We start from the raw sequence: 23,541 nt of genomic DNA on the forward strand, positions 1-23,541 counted from the left end.
TTGTTCCTGACTGTGGGCCTGGGATCTCCCTTTTCTGAAAGAATCTTATTTTAGAAAATTTGTATTTGCAAGTTTGAAATGCTTATGGATCTCCTTAAGAGCCTCTGGAAAGCTGGGCACACTGGTGCACACCTATAATCCCAGTGACTCAGGAAGCTGAGATAGGAGAATTTCAAGTTCAAGGTCAGCCTCAGCAACATAGAGTGGACTCAGCAACTTAGTGAAACCCTGCCTCAAAATAAAAAAGTAAAAGAAGCTGTGGAATGGAGCTCAGTGGTAAAGTGCCCTAACTTAAATTCCCAGTACCAAAAAAAAAAAAAAGCCTCTTGCCAGTTTTAGATCCTGGAGGGATGTCTTTTTTGGGACCTGGAAGCCATTCTTTTGAAAAGTCATCAAGGAAGATACCACCTCAGAAGAGGAAGAAGGTAGGAATCTATAACATCAGTAGGCACCTTGCTCTACATTTCAGCACTACCTCCTGCCAGGAAGGCAGGAGAAAACTTATTTTTTATTTTTTCTTTAAGTAAGACAAATTAACCCAGAGGTAGCCCACAATTTCCCCCACTAGAGCTCTTAAAAATTCTCCAGCCGTTGGCTTCAACAGAGTTCCATTTAATCTCTCTTCCCTCCTCCAGTAGTCTTGAACAATATCTTCCTTGTTTGCTTCCTTTTGTCCAGTACAATTTGTGTTTGTACATATTCCTCCTATTTCAAAATTCCATTAACTCTAATTCTCCCATCTTTCTTCCTTTTTCTATCCTCAACAACAGTGAAACCTAAATGCTGATCTCCAGTCCTGATGCTTCTCAGAAACTTGAGGTTATATCTACAATTACCCATTGGACATTGCCATCCTTTCTAAGCATTACCTACAATAAAAATTCTCTTCATCTCAAGATCAGCTGGTTTTAGATGTTTCCAAAGGTAGTATTATTCTTTTACACCATGAGATTCAATATTTTGAAATGAGTCATTCCATTCCAAACCCGTAAGACACTTTATAATATGTATTTCTTCATTAATACAACTTCTATTATTGTTTCTAGTACTGTTTCTACCACCGTAAGTAAACTCAGAACCCAAAGTTTTATGCCTAAATTCCAGCACTTGTCTCCTAAAAGCTTTTTGTTTTCTTTCCATTCTAACTTTCTTGCAGGCCACTACTAATGGAATCTTCCCAAAATAGAATGCTGCCATCACATTCATGTCTGAAACCTTTTAAAAAGACACTGTTATCTACTGAGGTCAAATTTTATGATTTTTTCAAGACAGTAAACCTAAAAAAAAATTAATGGAGCTTCTCATACAGTCTTACTGGCTCAGCATTCTGCCAAATATACAGGAGGAAGAGGAATATGAGGAAAAGAAGGAGAAGATAGAATGAAGAAAGAGAGGGAAGGAAAAAGGATAAAGGGAAGGAAAGAAGAAAGAGAAGTCAATGCTGACAAATTACTATGGTTGTTACCTGAATCAAAGGATATTTTTAAATTAGAGGAAGAAAATTTACAGAATAAAGAATTCCTTCACATTGAGTAAATCCAGCTTTATGAAAAAAAAAATCTTTTTTTTTTTTTTAATTTCAGCATTGACATTTCTGTACAGTAGATTCTGGGTACTATAGGCCTGTAGGAGTCCATCCAAACTCTGTGTGGTGTTTTAAGTTACTGATGATCTAGTCAAAATTTCCCATTTCCAATTTTTCCTTCCACTTATTTCCACTCTAACTAAATATTTCTGTTCTCAATTCTTCCACACATACCCTGTTTATTCTTTCTCTGTAACGTGCTTCCTGACCTCTCTTCTTACCTACATCCTGTCCCTTTATGAACCAGTTTGTCTTGCTTCCTCCAAAAAAAACAAAATCTTTCTCTGGTACTCTTCCTTCTCCTGCTCTAACCTCCTGAAAGCCACTTGTTTCCCCCAATAAATATCATGTGGAATGTTGTTGCCTATTTCATTCCACCCACTGTCTATAACTCCCAAGATCATACCACCAATCCAGACCCTTCTCTAAAGCATGTGACTTATGTATTCAGGGGCCTCTCTCACATATACACTTAGCTATCTCATACATACCTGTCACTCAACAGTACCAAAATGGAACTCCTCATCTTCCAGAAACTGCCTCTATCTGATGGCAATGCATCCTTCTGGCTGCAAGCAGTTATTCTTAATGTCTTTTTTTGTTTTCACACCCCACTTCTAACCTGTCTAGGCATTCCGAGAGATCTACCTTTAAAATACATTCAAGTTTGGAGCTGGGGATATTGTTCAGTTGGTAAAGTGCTTGCCTCACATGCACAAGGCCCTGGGTTCGATCTCTGGCACCACAAAAAAAAAAAAAAAGAAATCCCAAATTCAACTACTTCTCCCCACTTCCACTGTTTTCATTCCAATGGGGCCATCTACCTCTCTTCCCAGCTCCTGGATTACTAAAACAGCCACAGAGTTGAGCTCAATGTTTCCATTTTGTCCCCACCAGTAAAGCCCATTTTCACACAGCAGCCAGAGTGATCTTTTTAAAGTGTTAATTCAAATCCTATTAAATTATGCCTCCCTGTTCCCCTGGAGAAAGTTCAACTCCTTATAATGACTCATTCTCCCACCTGCTCTGCACCCTCCCATCTCTCTCTCCTCATCCGGAGATTCTTACTCTCTTCCTATCACCTCCACTCCACCACACTGATTGCCTAGCTATTTTTTAAACTTCCAGATATTGTCCCACGTGAGACCTGGTTCTAGGTGCTCTGTCTGTGGAACACTTGTCCATCAGATAGTCTTTGGGGCTCACTTCCTTTCCTTCCTCAAGTCTTGGCTCAAATCTTACCTTCTCAGTGAGAATCACCTTGACCCCTATTTAATATGGCAACTTGCCCCTTCACCTTCTCCCTATCTCTGACACAACCAAGCTTCCTTCTTCTGAAACAAAAACTACCTCATGTCATAATACCCTCCTGAGACCTAGCAAGACCTGGATACACCTTTCTTATTATCAACCAATAAATTTCAATGAGTCATTCAGCCTCAGCATCCCTGCACATGGAACTAGTACCCGGTTATAAAGCAGGAGCATAAACCCATTTCCCTAAAATAGCTGGAGGTGAAGAATAAGAAGATGGATGGAGAAAGAATGCCATTTCTGAAGCTAAGCACTGAGAAACTACACAGTACAAATATTTGTAACCTCAACCAACCACATCCTGAGAAGCCAGAAAACCTAAAAATTGCAACATCCACAAAACTTACAAATTGCAAAACACATTACAGATGAAGGGGGGAAACAACTTTAAACAAATCTAATATTTTCAAAACAGAAAAAAAAATGTCAACAAAGACATCCAGGGAGTTCCAAAGTGGCCCAAGTTTCCAACTACATGATATTTTTTTCCTGAAATGCTGTTGTACAATGAGAAGCACAACCACCTCTACACAGATAGCATTCAATTGTTTTACTGTGTTCCTGAGGAAGGATATCTCCTGAATTACTATATAAAAATATGAGATGTACATAACAGTAGAGTATATTTTGACATATTATATATACATGGAGTATAACCCATTCCAATTAGGATCCCATTCTTGTGGTTGTATATAATGTGGAGTTACACTGGTCATGTATTCATATATGAATAAAGGAGAGTTATGACCTATTCATTGTACTGTTTTTCCTATTCCCATCCCCCCTCCTTTCCCTTCACTCCCCTTTGTATAATCCAATTAGCTTCTATTCTTCCCCTCCCCACCCTCCTTTGCTGTGGGTTAGCATCTACATATCAGAACATTTAGACCTTGGATTTGATTTATATTTTTTACAAAGTAAAAATAATAGCCAGGGAGTCAGTCTAATTTAGAGCTTCCTATTTTCATGTTCAACAATATAATATCAAATCTTTCTATAAATGCACAAAATTAACTATTATGTTTGCATTTCAACATAAATTCATAATCTCAATGATAATTTCAAACTAAGATATTATCAAGCTACCATATTAGAAAACACTAACTTTTAAGATGGATAAAATAATGAAGTCAGGCTGGGATTGTGGCTCAGTGGTAGAGTGCTTGCCTGCTATATGTGAGGTATTGGGTTTGATTCTCAGCACCACTTATAAATAAATAAATTAAATAAAGGTCCATTGACAACTAAAATAATAATAATAATAATAAAGTCACCCATTAAGTACACTAAGGATTTTAAAATATATAAACACCTACTAAATTCTAACCTCAAACAGAAAAACTGTCAATTCCCTTTTAATATTGTAAGAAAAAAATTCTTCATTTTTTATTCTCTTATCTTAATTTTAAATGACTTTTGAATTTTATAAATATCAAAATCAAATGTATACTGTCTTAAAATTCCCTTAAAAGGGAATCAAACAGAAATTTTAAACAACCTAAAATAAATTTTATGTCAATTTCATGGTCTTCCAATGTTCTTGTCTGTGCCTTCTTTCTTGTAGTGTGCAACAATGCTCAGGCTCCATAAATTATTTCTGGATAAGAGTATTTTAAAAAAAATAGCTTTTTACTTACACATTCTGTGGCTGTGACTATTAGTGTGCTTGAAATGATAGATTTTCCTCCATTAAAGCTCACTGAAACATCAAGAGTTCTGAAAGAAAAATGAAACAATAATTAAAAATAAATTAGAAACTAAAGAATTGCTGAAAAATTTTATGTCTTTATATAATTTAAAACTGGCCAGAATATGCTTAAAGAGTAAAGACCACAGCTTTTTATCAATTATTCCAATTTTTTACATCCTGAATTCTAGTCCTTACACATTAATTAGCCAGAGGAAAATTCCTTAAGTGATCTAATTGTTCCTTTAAAAATATTAATATAAATAACAACATTTAGAAATTTCCTAATTCAGAGAAATGTTGAAATTATTTCAGGCTCAAAAAAAACTTAAAAGGGAGAAATTCTTAGATCCCTGTTAATTTATTTTTCTGTCTCTATAGATACTACTGTCTTCACAAGATCACTGTTTAAGAAGATCAGATCAGAAGTACTGCTTTCCAAATTGGCCGCACCAATTTGCAGTCCCACCAGCAATGTACAAGAGTACCCTTTTCCCCACATCCTCGCCAGCACTTGTTGTTGTTTGACTTCATAATGGCTGCCAATCTTACTGGAGTGAGATGGTATCTTAGGGTGGTTTTGATTAGCATTTCTCTGACTGCTAGAGATGGTGAGCATTTTTTCATGTACTTGTTGATTGATTGTATGTCCTCCTCTGAGAAGTGTCCGTTCAGGTCCTTGGCCCATTTGTTGATTGGGTTATTTGTTATCTTATTGTTTAATTTTTTGAGTTCTTTGTATACTCTGGATATTAGGGCTCTATCTCAAGTGTGAGGAGTAAATATTTGTTCCCATGATGTAGGCTCCCTATTTACCTCTCTTATTGTTTCTCTTGCTGAGAAAAACTTTTTAGTTTAAGTAAGTCCCATTTGTTGATTCTTGTTATTAACTCTTGTGCTATGGGTGTCCTATTAAGGAATTTGGAGCCCAACCCCACAATACGTAGATCGGAGCCAACTTTGTCTTCTATCAGACGCAGAGTCTCTGATTTGATATCAAGCTCCTTGATCCATTTTGAGTTAACTTTTGTGCATGGCGAGAGAAGGGGATTCAGTTTCATTTTGTTGCATATGGATTTCCAGTTTTCCCAGCACCATTTGTTGAAGATGCTATCCTTCCTCCATTGCATGCTGCCAATTTGGAAAGCAGTATGGAGATTCCTGGGAAAGCTGGGAATGGAACCACCATTTGACCCAGCTATTGCCCTTCTTGGACTATTCCCTGAAGACCTTAAAAGAGCGTACTACAAGGATACTGCCACATCGATGTTCATAGCAGCACAATTCACAATAGCTAGACTGTGGAACCAACCCAGATGCCCTTCAATAGATGAATGGATAAAAAAAAATGTGGCATTTATACACAATGGAGTATTACTCTGCACTAAAAAATGACAAAATCATGGAATTTGCAGGGAAATGGATGGCATTAGAGCAGATTATGCTAAGTGAAGCTAGCCAATCCCTAAAAAACAAATGCCAAATGTCTTCTTTGATATAATAAGAGCAACTACGAACAGAGCAGGGAGGAAGAGCAGGAGGAAAAGATTAACATTAAACAGAGACATGAGGTGGGAGGAAAAGGGAGAGAAAAGGGAAATTGCATGGAAATGGAAGGAGACCCTCATGGTTATACAAAATTACATATAAGAGGTTGTGAGGGGAATGGGAAAAAAAAACAAGGAGAGAAATGAATTACAGTAGATGGGGTAGAGAGAGAAGATGGGAGGGGAGGGGAGGGGGGATAGTAGAGGATAGGAAAGGTAGCAGAATACAACAGTTACTAATATGGCATTATGTAAAAATGTGGATGTGTAACCGATGTGATTCTACAATCTGTATTTGGGGTAAAAATGGGATTTCATAACCCACTTGAATCTAATGTATGAAATATGATATGTCAAGAGCTTTGTAATGTTTTGAACAACCAATAAAAAAAATTTAAAAAGATCAGAAGTAAATACACCATTTAAAGATGAAAAGAAAAAGTGAACATGAAAGTGAAAAGGAAAGAAAAATAGAAAAAGAGACATGTTCTAGACATTTGTTATAGATGGTCCCAGGACACTAACATATTCTGGCAAGGAAGAAAAGAGAAAATAATTGGGTCCCTGGCTAAAAAAATAATCATAGCTAAAATACAACTTTCATTTTGAAACAATGATTTCAAATTATAAAACAAATAATAATTAAAATTTCTTTAACTCAATTCTAGTAATTCATTAGTTGGAATCAGCTGGAATTAAGATCTTTTTTTAAATAGCTGTAGTGAGATATTGAAGGGAAAAATGATAAGGAGGTAAGGAAACAGCTCTATTCCAAAATAATTTGTGAATTATATTAACATACAATAATCAGTAATCAAAGCTAAACATTCATTAAAGCAGAAAGTAGTACATGACATCTTCTACAGTTTCTATGCACTACTATACTTTCTAACACTTTAAATTCCAATTCTCATAAAACATTCTAAACTCCAAGAATTAACAGCCAAAAACAAATAGCCCTAATTATTCTAATTTAGTAGGATTTTGTTGTGGTAGTATAGAACTTTGCTATTGTAATAGCTGTAGTACAGATATAGATTTCTTCTCTATACCCTTCAATGCCAACTACTACTTACTATAGACAGGATAAAACAGAAGAAACCTCAATTTGCTGGCAGGATTTTCAATAAAAATACCAAAGAGATAAGAAGTGTCATTTAGTCCTTGCTGGCATTTAACGGGGGGGGATTATCTCATTTAAGCCTCACAATAAATGGCCTTTGAAGTAAGTAGGACTTTACAGATGGGGTGCAGGAGACCCAAAAATGTTAATAACCTTGCTCTGAGTAGTTAAGTCACAATTCTAACTATGAGTTTTCTCCATCATACCACTGTGGCTTGATGTAATGATGAAAGTCCTTAATGTGTTTCTCCTCTCAATGTGATATTTAGTTTGGATTCATACAGGAATATAATCACAGGGAAAGATATTATTGGTGAAGTTGAAGCTAATTTCTTACACAAGATTCAGAAATATTCCTATTACAAAATATTTCTTGTAACACATTCACTTAAAACCATTTTGTTTAAAAAAAGAGTTCAGCTAAATTCTGAAAAGAATGAGAATTTTGAGTACTGAAATCAAATTAACTGAATTTCTGAACTACTCTGATATAGAATGCCAAGAGGCCTATTAAAAAAAGAAAATGTAAATCTACTTGCTCATTCTGCAAAACTGAGTGCTTTGTTTTTTGTTTTGTTTTAATGACTAAGCATAACAGAATCCAAAAATAATTGTCCCTGCTTCCTAATTCCCTTACTTTAAAACATGTTCCAGGAATCATGTAACATAGTAAACATGATTTTATTTGGGGGAAAGATTATTTTGATTCCTAGTAGTATGTGCTTGTTACAGGCAATTTTATTGATTCCATTTTAAGGGATCAGTAGATATTGACTGAAGTTGTTTATAATCTGACACTCAGAATTCAACAGAAACAAATCAGTTCTCTAAGCAGGGAAGCATTTATAGATTTCTCTGCTTACCAAAATGGAATCAGAACACATGATATAATTTTAAAGTAAATTCACTATTTCTTACAGTGGAAATGCATGCTGATGAAACCCTATAGCCAACCCAAATGACTGTTATCCTCAAATCTCAGTCTGGGCTAAAGTGGCTGGTTTCAAATAAAATGGAGTTAAAACTCCACAGATATGGAAATCTACTTTATGATGCTTCCAGACATGCAGACTTCTTTGAAAACATATAATCTTCATGTTTCTGGAGGTAGTAGTACCATGATCAAAACATTACCATGAACACCACCACTACCAGTTACAGGCTTTGATGGATTTCTTACTAAGAGCTAGACATGAATTCATTTTCTCATTTAATTCTCACAGTAGCCCACTTGGGTAGACACTGGCATTCATCCCATCTTCTAGACAAAGAATACGAAGCTTGAACAAGAATATGAACTTGTCCAAATATTGAGTCTCACTGACTCTATAGTCAAAGCACTTTTACTTCTGCACCATTCTACCTCAATCCTTCACCCATATTTTAGGATCTTATATTTAAATTCCTCTCATCAACATCAGTTTAGTATAAGTCTTCTGTTCTTCTATTGTATTCCCTTATCTTTCATGGTTAACTATAACAGCATTTACTGTATGCTACAAGAAGATATTTATTTGTGAACATATATTTAAGAATATATATGCATTTTTCTTGAAAAAAAAACTCTGCAGTGTGGCAAACATGAAATACATAGTTACTTCTGCTTTTGAGTTTGGTTGTTTCTTTAGAAAAATTTTTTAAAATTAGCTGTATGATATTGGCACTATCATGAATCTGGTGCCATTTGAAAGCTGTGTTACTCCTTTGCTGGCATGGAATACTAAAGCTGCTTCACTCTATAACTTAAACCCAGTATCTTTACATTCTTTGTCCCAAGCCTGTGACATATACATAAAATGTTTTCTGTCATGTTTTATGTAATTTTGATCAGTACTGTTAGAATTGTTCATTCCTATCCCTCCATAACCTCCACCTCTGCTTAGTACACTTCTGACCATGGAATTTATTATCTCAGTTATAGAAATTTTATTATGGGCACAGTATACTAACACAATATTATGTTTACTTAAGTGCAGACATCAGTGGGAAGCAAGGGGAGAGTCTACCTTTATTTGTCCCAAATATCAAATAAAATTGAAAAAGGGAATAAATTAAGCCCACATGGGGAAACCAGAGCCCTGAGTTTGAACCAACATCACTCTGCTTCCTCAATCTGGGAGAATTATATCTATTTCAGATTTTCTGGGTAAGGGAGTTTAATACAATTATATACATTGAAAGTCCAACACAGTGTCTGGAACACAGCAGGTAGTCTGTAAATCACTGTAACACTTGAGTACTTATCTAATGAATTACTCAGAATATCAAGGTATGTTTAAAAACCTTTTAGATCTAAACTAACAACAAAAAAGATAATATAAAAGAATATACAGTGGCAATTAAGTATACATCAACACTTTTTATTTAAAGAATTTCTATTCTAGTTATTGTCATATAAAAATAAAGATGATATGGAAAGCTAACTTGTTAAAAATGTCAAGAGCTTTGTAATGTTTTGAACAACTAATAATAAAAAAAAAATGCCTACTACATAATGTCATGTAGATTTACATTAAAAAAATGTCAGTACTGTTTCCTTCCTATTATAAAACATTATCTTGATCAAACATAACATTATAGCTGTGTTGAGCTGTATGCTTAAACCTCAAACCTAAAACCACACTTCAAATTGGTTTGTGAATGTTTGCCAATAAATTCATTCAATCACTCATTCTATTACTATTTAATTAAACAAATATTTCTTAGTTGCCTATAATAGCAGTAATAATTCGTAAAAATCACACAAACTAGTGTATGCTTGGTAATGGGACTGCAAAAAATAAAACAAATTACAATGTAACTGAAGGGAAGCCACATATACAAACAATTATAACAGAATGATGTTAAATAAAACAGGTATAAACACAGGTGAACTAGGGAACCATGTGAGAGACACAATCATCTCAGCCTTGAAATGAGGACACCAACAAAGGTTTCCTGTGGTAGTTCATATATAAAGACAAGTTCTAAAGTATGATAGGAGTTAGTAAATGAGATTAAAAAGGAACCCAAGCAGATAAGTCCCTGACAGGGTGGAAAATGTGAGGCACAAAATAGTCAAAGAACTAAAGGCATTCCTTATGCCAGCTGCACTTCTGTGTTAAGAGTAAGAAAATAATGCCTTTAGCCTGGAAAGGAAAGGAGAGAAAGGATCATTCAGCATCCAGGATACCATTTCCAGACATCTGGAACTAGTCTCAAGAACTTTAAAGCTTGGTAGAAATATGGTCTAAATTAGCTATACCAATATCAATCTTGTTGATATTTGAAGTGTAAAGCGTGAGTCTAAAGAATACAATGCTAGAATAGAAAGACTGTTTTAAAAAGTCTTAGTGTATTTCAAGTAAGAACCAAAGCAGAATTGAACTAAAATAGTGGCAATGAGTGTCATGTGAAAACAAAAACTGAGAGATATTAAGAATTGGAATAAAGAGGACTAGGACATTTATTGGGTGTAAGAAGCGAGGAAGAAGTAATAAAGATGACTTCAAAATTTCTGTCTTAGAAGTCAGTGACAAGTCTTGCATAGAGAAGGCAGGAGGGGCCAAGGGTGTAGATGATATAGGGAGGTAAAGGAAGGCCAGGCTGACATTGCCAGCTCTTTCCACTTCTCTTTCTATAAATTGGTTCTACATTGTTTCTTACAAATATTTTACTCTACACATTGTTTCATTTTTAGAACTTTTTTTTTTTGCAAAGCAACTGGATAAATCTTAACTTACCATAACAAAAAGACTGAAGTGTATTTTCATGTCATCTTGTACTCAATTAATAGTTATAAAGCTAAATTCAAGTATACTAAATTTTCTGTGTATTAAATTCAACTACAAGAGAATTATTAAATAGTCTTGTAATATATAATTGAGTAAATAAAATTCAATAAATTGTAATAGTCACAATATTTTTGTTTAATACCTAGATATGTATGACTACTCCAAAACAGAATGGCTCAGTGCCATATGTCAGAGCTACTGTGATCTGAGAAATTTCATCCTCCATGAAATATGGTTGACATTTCAATTCACCATAACCTATTTGCAAAGTATTCATTTGCTTCTGACTTTATGCATGTCCAATAAAAGATTTCCATTTTATGATCCATTAAAAAAGATGAAAAAATTAAATAAAATTGTGAAAGACATTTGCTGGAAGTAATAAATAATTTGACTCCAATTTGCACATACTGAAAATTAAACTGGTAACTACTCAAAAAGTTATTAAAATTATGGTGACTTAAGATATTTTGAAATCAAGTGCTACTATTTAATACTCTGCAGAGCTATTAAAAAGTTAGCCTTATGAATAATAAAGATTTTAACTTGAAAAAGGAGGTTTCATATTTGTGAATAGTTTAAAAAGATTCCACTTCTAGTTAAGAATATATACGTAAATTAATGTTGTATCTAAGTATACTTTAAAGTGGTTAAAAGATTCTCAAATTAAATAATTTAATTTTCAATTGCTCAACATATGCATATAATTTAAACAAAAATCGCAGTCTTGATTTCTGAAGGAAAAAAAAAAAGGTTTATTCCAAGATAGGCTAAAAATCATACTTAAAGTTGTATTATAAATATTTTCAGTATTACACTAAAAATAATCCCTTTTTAATTCTTTTGTGAGCTATAATAAAATAACAAAAGATATTGGGAAATTACCACTTAACTTTTAATGATTTTCATCCAAAAATGTCAAAAATGTTTTAGTAATAATAAAAACTATAAGTAGTCTCTCTGTCTGGAGATGGCCTGCCTCTGCTTTAAATGTAATATATTCCTTGCTTGACCCAAAAGTGTCTCACTCTTGAGATGGCTGGCATTCTCTTTTTCTTTTTCTTTTCAGTGCAAAATTAAAGATAAGTAAAAAGCAAAGACAAAAAATAATTTTAATAATATAAAATTTAGAAGCATATGTGAGAGGATTTAAGTACTTCTATGAGGAATATTCCCTCCATGATCATAGAGTTGTTTCTCTTTTAACACTTTTAGTTACCAAAACACTTGCTGAATAGTTCCCATTTTTACAGAGATCTTCCTTACACTGCACTGAAATGTGCTTCCCTTTACCTATTACTTTTTCTTCCTTCTTTCTTTGTAGCAATAAAGAATAAATCAAATCTTTCACATGACAGAACTTCAAATGTTTCAGGACAGCTCATGTGCCATAATCAGATCTTTTTCCAGTACTGTAAGCTGTATTTTATTTAACACTTCCATACTTGGCAATATCTTCTTGGCCACCCCTACATATACTAGAGTTAATTATTGTTCCTCTGTGTCAAGAACTGTATATAATCTTAGGATAGAGTTTCAATGCAGATTAGGTGAACTTATCACATTGATAGGTGTCATCAGAAAGCAATATACTATAAAAAAGAAAAGATAAATGTTCCATCATGGGGGTAGGAGGTCTTCAACTTTAGCCTATTTCACCAAGATTCTAATGTGTGTAGTCAAAAAAAAGACATAACTAATGTCCTAGTGTACGCAATTTAAAAGAAATCAAGTCTCTTTCATCACAAGAAATGGAAGAAAGAATAAAGTTGTGGTTGTATCACTTGCTGCTAACACAAAGGAATTAGGAACTGCAGAGATAAGTATACACATATATATATAGGTATATTTTTGAAAAAGAAGACACTATGTTAAACACAGATTTAGCAAACCAAGAAAGATAAATAAAATTCATCAATTTGATTTCAACAAAATAGACTAGGCTTCATATTAAAAAAAATAACAATGCAGAAGAAAATTAAAAGATTCTATTACTAAGTCAGGCTCTAACCCCAAGTCAGCCACACTGTTCATCTCAGTGATCCTTTGGTATCAGATGCTTGGAATTTTCCACATGCACTGATGTTCCACCACTTCTTACTTAAAACACTCTGTCAAGTGTCTTCCCACACTGCCTTTTAAGAGAACTAATACTATCACTTTCATCTGATTTAGATATTTATTTCATATTTGCCAGAAGATTCTGGCCAATGTTTTTGAAAGCACATTTAACTATACCATATGCCTCCTTAAATCATCTTTATCAAACAAGCTGTAGGATAAGACTCTGGTTCATTCTGTTCTGTTTTTTCTTTCTTCACAATGTGTTTATGTATATTTACCCAATTTGTTCTGTTCTCTTTGCCAAATTACAGGTTTGAGATCTCAACGATTACAGAGCAGCTGTGCTATTGTTGATGTCTCACACGCACACAAAAAGGGTCAGGGAACAAGCCTACATCACAAGTACGTGTGACACCTGTGCATTAAATTGGGGCTTCAGCCCTGAAATGGGGAAGAATCAAAGAAATTTAAAGAGATCATCCTATTCAAACCTAAAAAAGGTGGTTTGGTAAAAGTGCACCACTGGCATAAATAAATTTCTAAATAATCCACAGATTCTTCTGGGTAAGACAATTTGTTTAATCACATGGCTTTTTAAAAACAAAGTATGTCTTATGAAAGAATTAGAAAAGAACAACCACTCTTCTACCACCTTTACCTTCTTTCTGTTTAACTTCTAAGAATTTGTTCATCCTAGCCTAAACATCTCTATCAAATAAGGAAATGGAACAAGCATAGATCTATCTCAAAGAAAGTTCTTCAAGCCCTATTCCAGGTATGCTCAGCAATGATATTCCTGGATAGCAGAATCCCAGATATCTTTCATTTCCATTTACTATACAAAATCCATTTCTGAATGCAGGCCTTGGTATGTCTTTGCTACTGTGATACATTCTTAGTCTTCATCGCCAAGTGAACCACTTCATGTTTCTTTCACTTCATGTTTTCTTTCTTATAATCTCAAAATCCACAAGCACTAAGTTTTTAAAACAATAATCCTAAAATAAAAAAGCAATTCAGGGGCTGGGGATGTGGCTCAAGCGGTAGCATGCTCGCCTGGCATGCGTGTGGCCCGGGTTCGATCCTCAGCACCACATACAATCGAAGATGTTATGTCTGCCGAAAACTAGAAAATAAATATTGAAAAATTCTCTCTCTCTCTCTCTAAAAAAAAAAAAAAAAAAAAAAGCAATTCAGGATGTAGCATAAAGATAAGAAAGCAAAGCAACTGATAGAGCAGTCTAATGAGATGAGGCACATGTCCACGAAGCTAGCTCTGAGACCATGCATCTGGCTTTGAGGCTGTCTGTCTAGGGTTACTTTACCAGTGTGCTGTTAATTATTTAAGTGACAGAACAGGGGGAACCATCACCACATCTGTCACCCTCACACAGGAAAAACCTTCACTCATTGTTGGGCCAGATGTGTTTATTTGAAACATAGACTAACTAGCTATTTAATGGGTTTGAATCCTTAGCCAAAAGCTAATTAGGCAAACATATTAAGTATCAGTCACCTTACAAGGCTAAACTGTTTTAGTTTGTGTTGATTTTAATCCAATCTCACAAGAGCCCATCACCTACAAAAATGTCTGAAGAAAATTCAAGACAAAGGGAAAGAACTAAATTACTTGCAGTATACTAAACAGGACAAGAAATGATGTTCCCAAATACCCAATACATGAACAAATAAAACCTTCCAAGATGGCCCAAGTGGTATCCTGTGCTTGATACTCACCCCCCAAAAAGGGGAAAAGCAATTCTTTTAGATGGATTTTTATCCCAAAACATTCTCAGATGAAATATTATATCATAAGCTAAACAAATGTTGATTTCTCATATCTGATATTTATCGTGCTGTATGTGATTTTTTAAAATTATATCTCTAGTGTATTTAGCCTCTTTACAAATCATTAAGGAATATCAGTAGCCTCTATTGGCACTATATTCAAAAGGAGACTGTCCCCCAAGGCAAATTCTAGGGGAAAAAAATTCAATGCCTGGGACAGAACAAGCATATTGCATTTTATAACTACTTGGGAGAAGAAATTGAGCTGTCTTCCTTGAATATTCACTATTATTAAAATGAGAGTGTTCTACTCTTTTAAATGGTATGTCCTCCCTTCAAAACTAGAATTTTTATCATTTTTCTCCTACTTGATATAGGCTCTTCCCCCAGTAATCAAATGACCTCTTTTAGATATTTGTATTTATTGTAAACCAAAATATTTGAGAAAAAAAATCATTCAGTTTTCATCCAACTAAGGCTTGTTGATTCTACTCTGTGTCAGGTGTCAGGTAAGGTGCTAGGGTAAAACAAGATCACTCTCTGAACATTAATCCAGACTTTAGGTTGTGGCTTTGTATAATTATTCTGTGTTCTCAGTAAAAGATCAGTATAAATTAATCCTAGAAAACTGTATCCTAATCACTATCCTAAACACTTATATCTACTGCTATTAGACTAGAAGACATCTGAACTATTTGCACTCACAAACAGATAAACTAAGTCTCTACTTAAATTTTTTGTACATAGATGACTCAAATAAAAACCCTTCTTGCAAACTAAATATTCCTTAAAAACAGCTATCATTTTGGTTTACTGCCACTTGAAGAGATATGCATATAGACCTTACCAGAAATGAGACACAAACTAAATCACAAATTAATAAAAATGTACAAATATTGCCTAGTTCTGAATGCACCATAATAATTATGGCCCAATTGTTCTTTAACTGTAATATTTATTAAATTGTATAATAAGCACTCAAAATCTTACTTTGGACATCTGTAACGGCGGATGTGTGTTAAATTAAATATCCTAAAATTCAAAATAATTGTTGTGGCTCTGATTATCTACAGACTCTGACAATAATTTTCAAGCCCATTCAGAAAAATATTTATAGAACCTTTTAGTCAATATTAGAAACAAGATAAAACAAGCATTAGCATTTTCAAGTATTAAAAGTACAGCAGAAGTACTAAAGAGTAGATAGTTTAGGGTTACTGTTTAATGCTCATTCTGTGCATTAAAAAGATACAATAAACTACTAATACATACTTGTCATTATTTTATAACAATCAGTTGCTAATTTTTTTTAATTAATGAAGTACTTACTCTCCAGCTTTATTCAGGATAGGTGCAGGACAAAGCATAGAATTAAGCTGCACACTTACTGGTTTTACACCTGAAAAATAAAATGTCATTGAATTAATAGTTTTCTGCATCTCATATAGTTTCATTAATAAAATAAAGAGTATTTCAAAATTAAGAGTTTAGGTGTGAAATATGAGGTATAGTAGCATTAAAAACTAATGAAAGAAGAAAAGAGATTAGAAATGGAAAAAGATTATATACCTCATTGATATAGAGTTTTGATAACTCATAAATAGATTTTTACTTAGACTAAAAAAATACAATTGTAACTCACATACAATTACAGATACTATAAAAAAATCATCTTTCCTGCTTCATATATTAGATTTTTAAGAATGTGTTTTTTTGAAAGCAGAATTCAGAAAGATGGGGAAAGGAAAATAAATGTCTAGTGGAAAATTAACTTATTCCACAAGTTTAACAAAATAGCTACATTTAATATTTTACTAAGCAATGTGTTTAAACTGCCCTTGTAATTTTAATAATATATGAGAAAATAATCTGCACTAGAAATATTCAGAGAAGTTACATATTCAAATGGATCTTCTAGAATGTGAATGTTGAAAATACAATTTCAACTCCACCTTGTCTGATTGAGAATTTAATAAACTAAGTCTTATGTAGCTAAGTGAAAAATAAGTTTATAATATAATCATCTCAAATATACAAACAGAAGGTAAAGCTACCACTTATATACAAATGACTACTGAATTTATTGAATCCTATTATGAAGAGTTTGTTATGAGCACTGTTGTGCCTTACCAGAATCATGATATTAATAGGAAATAGAGGAATTAATTATGGCATGTATCATACTGAGATCCTCACCACTTTAATTCAGCAAACACTACTGAACAATTACTGTGTGTGTGGCCAAAGCCGTACTAATTAGTGTTTAACACCATCAGCTAAATAGCAAAATCGTGGATGAGTCTTTCAAAAATAACTCTACCAGGGTTTAGAATTATAGAGTTACAGAATCTGCCTCCCAACATAAATTTTTGGAAGACAATATAATCATCAATGAAGAAATACATTTTCCTAGAGGCCAAAAGCTGCTCAAAAAACTGAGATCCATTTAATATAATAATCATTAACAAATGATGCTGGGTGAGCATTGGAGATAAAAATATCTATAAGGTGAAATATCTATCTTCAAGAAATTGACAAATTTATGAAAAGTTAGATAAAGAAAACAAGTGACAAAAAAATTTTAAAAGGCATAGAGTAGTAGTCAGGTAACAAGATAATTACATTTTTAGGCAAGATTGTCCAAAGTCTAGGAAAAGAAGCAATTCGATCAGATAGTCTATGTGGTTAGTCCATAGAGACTAGTGATGAAAACTGGGTTCAGATATTACCTCTGCTCATTATTGGTTATTTCACTATGGGTAAGTTATTTTAATCCTCATCTGAATAATGAGGCTACTTAGGACAGTGCCCAGCATTTACTGAATTATGAACATATTATCTATATTATCATAGAGATTTCATTTCTTTTCTCTCTGGTTAAAAACTATACCATAGCTGATTTTAGTCTGAAGAAAAGAGGGAAACACTCAAAGTGCATGTGCTGTGCAGAAGTTAAAGTCACATTGTGATTTCTGAAGACCTACTCATGGTGTATGTTTCATTGACAGTGTAGGTACAGAGGACACTGCCATTCCGACTCCCCAACATGAAGCCTCTTCCATTCAGAACAATCTGAAATTCCTCTAGAAGTAAAAGGAAAAATGAACATTTTAATCATTGCTTTAAATTAAAGATTTTACTTTAAATAAATCAAGGTGCATAGATAAATTTATTCATACCCTTCAGTTAACCTATAATAATGAAGACATAAAACCTTATCCTTCCAACTGTGCTTTCTTTCTTTGGCCCTCTAGGTAAATCTATAGAAGACACTGCTCACCACCACTTAGGAATGCATTATTTTATTTTCTAATAAAGTATTTTCAAATAGTGACCAAAGTATTAGTATTAAATTGTAACATTCATTTCCGAATACCAGACAAAATTTCCCCATCTGTATTCTTATAAAAATACAAGAAAGAAGCCTCCTTATTTTTCTCCACTTTTAGGTATTAAGGTTTGGATCTGTAGACAAAATTAATTAATTGTTCATGTTCTATGGTTCTTAGAAAAGTCATGTGTACTATTTTCTTTAATCTGCCTCTCTCTCATACAGAGCTTTTCTTTAACAGCTTCTTTACCTCACTAATCCTGGTTTCATTTTCTATTGCTTACATATTTATAATTCCTCAGAAGTTATGTATTTTTAGGTTACAAATAATCTAGGCCAGGGACTATGAGTTGATTTAACTTCTTGTACCCTTTCTCTATAGCGGGAACAAGAAATAAATGTTAGAGCGTGAAAGACTATACTAAAAGAAAAGCTCAAAGACCAAATATATTGCTAGGCAATAAATGTTTGCTACTAGACTACAAGATGGTGTTATTAACTATTTTAACAATGACTAACTCCAATTAAAAAGGCACGATAAAATGTTAAAGGGTTTATCTGAGCAAACTACAATAAACTGCAATTCCAAGTCAGAAGTGGTTTAGGAACTTCATTAAAAGACCAAAAGGGGAAGTTGATATAGGCTGGACGCAGAAGTAAAGCAAAGAAAACATCTGGTTGGTTGCAGTTATACAGTGCCTTATTTGGTCTATCCCAGTGGAAAGTCCCTACTTATATAATTATAAATTTGTTGGTTGCTTTTGAGTGGTTGAGCCTAGCTTCTGTTTTTCATTAGTACATGCACTTACAAGAAAGAGCTCAAGTTAAGTTTTGCTTCAATTTGCAAATCAAGCTAAGTTTACTTGGGAGTCCTAACTGTCTTTGTTTTAGGGATTCTTCAGGCTTCATCTCCATTTTAATTCACTTTACACTCCCAGTCTTCCCAAACTTTTTCTATCATAATCCAATGCACATATAGTTATTAAATATGGAAGCAAAATCTGCCAGATCATTCTTCATTCAGTGAAGAAATTTTACTGATAGGTTACAATGAGAAACAGGTATCTGGGCATACTGGCAAGTGTATATAATCCCAGCTACTTGGGAGCCTGAGGCAGGAGAATTGCAAAGTTGAGGCCAGCCTGGGCAACATAGTGAGCCCCTGTCTCAAAAAATTAATGAATAGATAAAGTACAGGTAAAACTTAAAATGTGACTCAGTAATAGTCTGGGCATTGTCAAATAAAGATTTAATAGAATGTTTACTAATGGTAAATACTGGACCTGTCTCTGCTCAGTTTCTCCATTTGCAAATCATGGATTATAAAACTGTTAAAATTGTACTTATGGGAATTAGGTAAAAGTATACATCCAAAGAACACTGAATCCAGCAAAAAGTAGGAGAGCAATAAAGAACAGTTATCATTTCAATATTACTTTTTCATTAAATTTTCTATGTTATCTTTAGGAATTTATTAATCTATACCCTTAGAAAATATATACCTGCTTTGGGGTATTTGGATGCACTAATCATATCAAACATCTCAATGATCATTCATTAGGAATTCTAGAGATGCAGAGTTTAATTATGACCATGCCCAGTGAACTGGGAGGTTCTGTGGTAAATTACTTGATATATTTCTCAATCCTAGCACCAGCCTCAATATATTTCCTCTTCTAGAATCAGACCTTCTCTAGGCCAAAAAGGCTGGGAGATGTGAAACCTGAGTGTGCTCAGAGTACCAGCTGATGAAACCACCTGCTTCCTTCCTTCCCCTCACAAGTCACTTCCTTATGTGCCTTGAGATGGCAGACACTGTACTTTGGCCAGGCCATCAAAGCAGAGAGCTCAAAGTCTACAGAGAGTGTTTGTATAATCAGATAAAAAAAAAAGATTTCATATTTTATTTTATTTGCCATAGAAAAGGTCTCAACGTGAACTAAATATACAGAAGATTCTAAAAGCCTGTCACACAATATGCTCATTATTTAAAATAACACTCCAATCTTAAAAATTTGAATTTAAAATAGAAATATTTCAAGGAATTATTTAAAAATTCTTACACAAAAAAGATGCCAAAAAAGTTAATTTTGCCATTCTCTTCCAACAAGAGTTTCAAATCATATATTTTAGCTAGAAAAAAAAATACAATTTCTTAACATGGTATTTTTAAATTCCAAACACTTACCCCCCACACAGACACTTGAGGGCCTCAATTCCAGGATTTCAGTACATGACTGAGCTAGTATCTAAAGAAGAAGAAAAGAAAACCAAACTGTAGAACTAAATAATAACATCCAGAGTGAAATATAAGATTACTAAGGACTTTGAGGTCCTCTCCTTAATTCAATAGGTGAAAATCAATTAACTATTACATTCACAGCCACCAAAGCCCCTAGGAAACTTCTGCATTGTCTCTCCAGGTATATTCTATAATCATGTATTGCAAGATCCTTATTTGATCAAAATAAAACCAGATGAGCACAAGTAATGTAGGTGCTGCCTTTAATTTCCTTTGACCATAAAATCAATACTGACCCCCCATCAGACAAAAACAAGATGGCAAACCACATCTCCTGCTTAATAATGCTGACATGTTTTCTATTTATAAGTTCAATGTAACATCAATAAATAAGCACTTCTTTATTTGACAGTAGCATTTCCAGTCCATTTCTCTGGCTCAATTCCGACGGGTGCTAATTCTCCTCATGTGCATCAAACATTACACTTGCAGAGCACAGACTCCTTGTATGAGCCAGATATTGTTCTCAAAAACACAGGCTCTGTAAGGCTCTGTATTAAAGCATTCCCAAACCACTGGAATAGAATGGCTCTCTCAGCTTGTAGAAATAGAAACTACCATACAAGGCACAAGGCTACAACTGAAAAACAATGATGAAATAAGCTGCTCCTAATGGTCACCACAATCCTGCCTTTATTTTTAGAACCGCTCTGCACTTCATTATCAAAGTCAGATGAATTCCAGATGATCTTTGAGTGGCATTCCTTTCTCGATGCAAGTTGAAGGCAGATGATGTGCAGTGGGTTTTAGCATTGCATGCTCATAACTAGAACAGGAAGGAAGGACTGCAGCAGGAAATGAAAATGCTTTCCGTGCTTTCATTAATAAACAGAGAAATACACATTTTCAGCACCTAAAATCAACTGTTGAAGAATGGAATTCTCATTGCTGAAGATGCATCTCTGAGAAGGGGGCAACGTTTGTACATTTAATGATTATTTTCAGTGAACAGAACTATTCACTTTGTGATCCAGGCCTTAGAGATAAGGAAACACACCTAGTAAGTGTGTATATGTGAGAAATACATCCAACACACTTGTGGATACAAGATTTGAGGACTACTAAAGGTTAATGTGTTGTATAAAATTTCAATGCATTATTTGTACAATTCAATAATCAGAATATTCTCAATAATTCAGTGAGCATTATAAACACTAACTTCGTGGAATTTTTTCATTTGGCAAGAGAGAAGGGGTAGAATAAAATAATAAAATAGAAAACATGTCAAGATTATTAAGCAGGAGATGTGATTTGCCATCTTGTTTTTGCCTGATGGGGCGTCAGTATTGATTTTATGGTATCAGAAAATTAATAGGCAGCACCTACTTTACTCATGCTCATCTGGTTTTATTTTAATCAAATAAGGATCCTACAATACACAATTATAGAATATAATGTATATTATGTTTATGCCTCCCCTATGGGTTAGTTTTTGGTTAGCAGCAAGGCCGGATGCAGCGTTAGGAGCTAGATGTGATGGCTCTGCCTACTGGCCTGTGAGATTACACATTTGGCAGGAGATCAAAGGAGAGCCCACTGCTGTCCCTTCTCTGAAGCCCAACTCAAATGAAGTATCAGAATGGTGTTTCACCCTGCACAATCCAAGTATGTTCCAAATTAATTTGGATTGACTGGACCACTATTATAATGTGGTCAGGTTTCAGGGGTTCACCATAGACCAAACTTCTATATTAGACAAGTGGCACACATGCCCTCTGAAACAAGAACTGGCAAGTCTGTGGGGGATTGGAGAACCATGCCTAAGTCACAGGCCCAGTTCTGAGAATTCCATTAATTACAAAGAATTTTCTTATCTTACTTATCTATTGGATCACAATCAGGTCTTTATGATTACTGATTAATAACCAGAGAAAGTGATGATACTGTCAAGGAACTATCCATAGCATAAAAAAAAAAAAAAATCTGACAACATGAGATGGTCTGAGTTTTGTGAGAACCTTGACTGATTTCTTCTTTATTAAAGATTTTAAAATATATAGAGAGTCATGTTTGATAGAAATTTTCTATGTTCCTGAACAAGTTTACATAATGAACACATTCTATAATAACAAATGTGGGCATACAAGAAGCAAAAGCCATACTATTATGGCATAAAAGTGCACACAATTGATATAGCTATAGCTCTTTTGCTCTGGCATTTAGGATAACATGGGTTTTCACTGCAAACACTTATAGTTGGGCTATATCTGAGACAAAAAGTTAACAAGGAATAAATAAAGATATGGTAATGGAATCAAGATATTATTAAGGACCTATGGTATCCTTGAAGTTTATGCTCAACTTGGAAAAAATATGTAGAAGCCAACCTCATGATCTGAAGATCAAGTATCCAGTTTAGAAAAACAAATCAAAGAAACAAACAAACAAACAAAAACTATCTACAACCAACATAAGCCAAGACAGATTTAAAGCTTCCTATTTTTTCCTGGTTTTTAAATGGCAATGGGAAGGACCCTATATGAAAACTTATTCCAGAAAAAAATAAATAAATACTTTCTTAATGAATAGTATTAGCACATATTTAAAAATCAGTCTGATATAAAATGTATAGAAAACATATGTTATAAATACCAACTGCTCAGTTAACATTTATTGAATGTGATTGAAAAGTAAGTGTGGAACTAGGAATAAAGTTTATGGGTGAAGTGTTTGCCTTGCATGCTCAATTAAGGTCCTTTTTTCCATCTAGTACCAGGAAGGAAGAAGAGAGAGAAAGATGTAAAGTTGTCTTAATAAAAAGTGTGAGCACTCTGACTATAAGAAAAACAAAATGGAATGTCTAACACTGAACAGTCAAGCATGTAAAAAACAAAAACAAAAACAAAAAATGCAGAGCTTAATGAAGGGCTCCTTGAATTAATTGAACCACTTTTTCAATTACACACAATGAAAAGAAAACTGATTTTAATTATTTCAAATTTTGTTAATCAATAGTACCCATAAGGCATTGAACCAGGTGCAAAAGCAGTAAACAAAACAGAAAAAGAAATAATACAAGCAACATGA

At 33.8% G+C, this 23,541-nt stretch overlaps 1 protein-coding gene across 1 annotated transcript in view; it reads right to left on the bottom strand.

Moving 5' to 3' along the window:
* Antxr2 (ANTXR cell adhesion molecule 2) overlaps positions 1-23,541 on the bottom strand; it is a 135,154-nt gene that overhangs the window by 82,490 nt on the left and 29,123 nt on the right. Inside the window, exons 8-11 of the mRNA XM_046459281.1 lie at positions 20,401-20,461; positions 17,866-17,964; positions 16,211-16,280; positions 4,537-4,615 (exon numbers count right to left, since the gene is read on the bottom strand). Coding sequence (XP_046315237.1) covers positions 4,537-4,615; positions 16,211-16,280; positions 17,866-17,964; positions 20,401-20,461 — 309 coding nt within the window. The remainder of the gene's footprint in view (positions 1-4,536; positions 4,616-16,210; positions 16,281-17,865; positions 17,965-20,400; positions 20,462-23,541) is intronic.

Source organism: Marmota monax, unplaced genomic scaffold, assembly GCF_021218885.2.
Source record: "Marmota monax isolate L192 unplaced genomic scaffold, Marmota_monax_Labrador192_F-V1.1 WCK01_AAM20220418_F8-fsc00112, whole genome shotgun sequence".
In the NCBI taxonomy this organism is placed as follows: Eukaryota; Metazoa; Chordata; class Mammalia; order Rodentia; family Sciuridae; genus Marmota; species Marmota monax.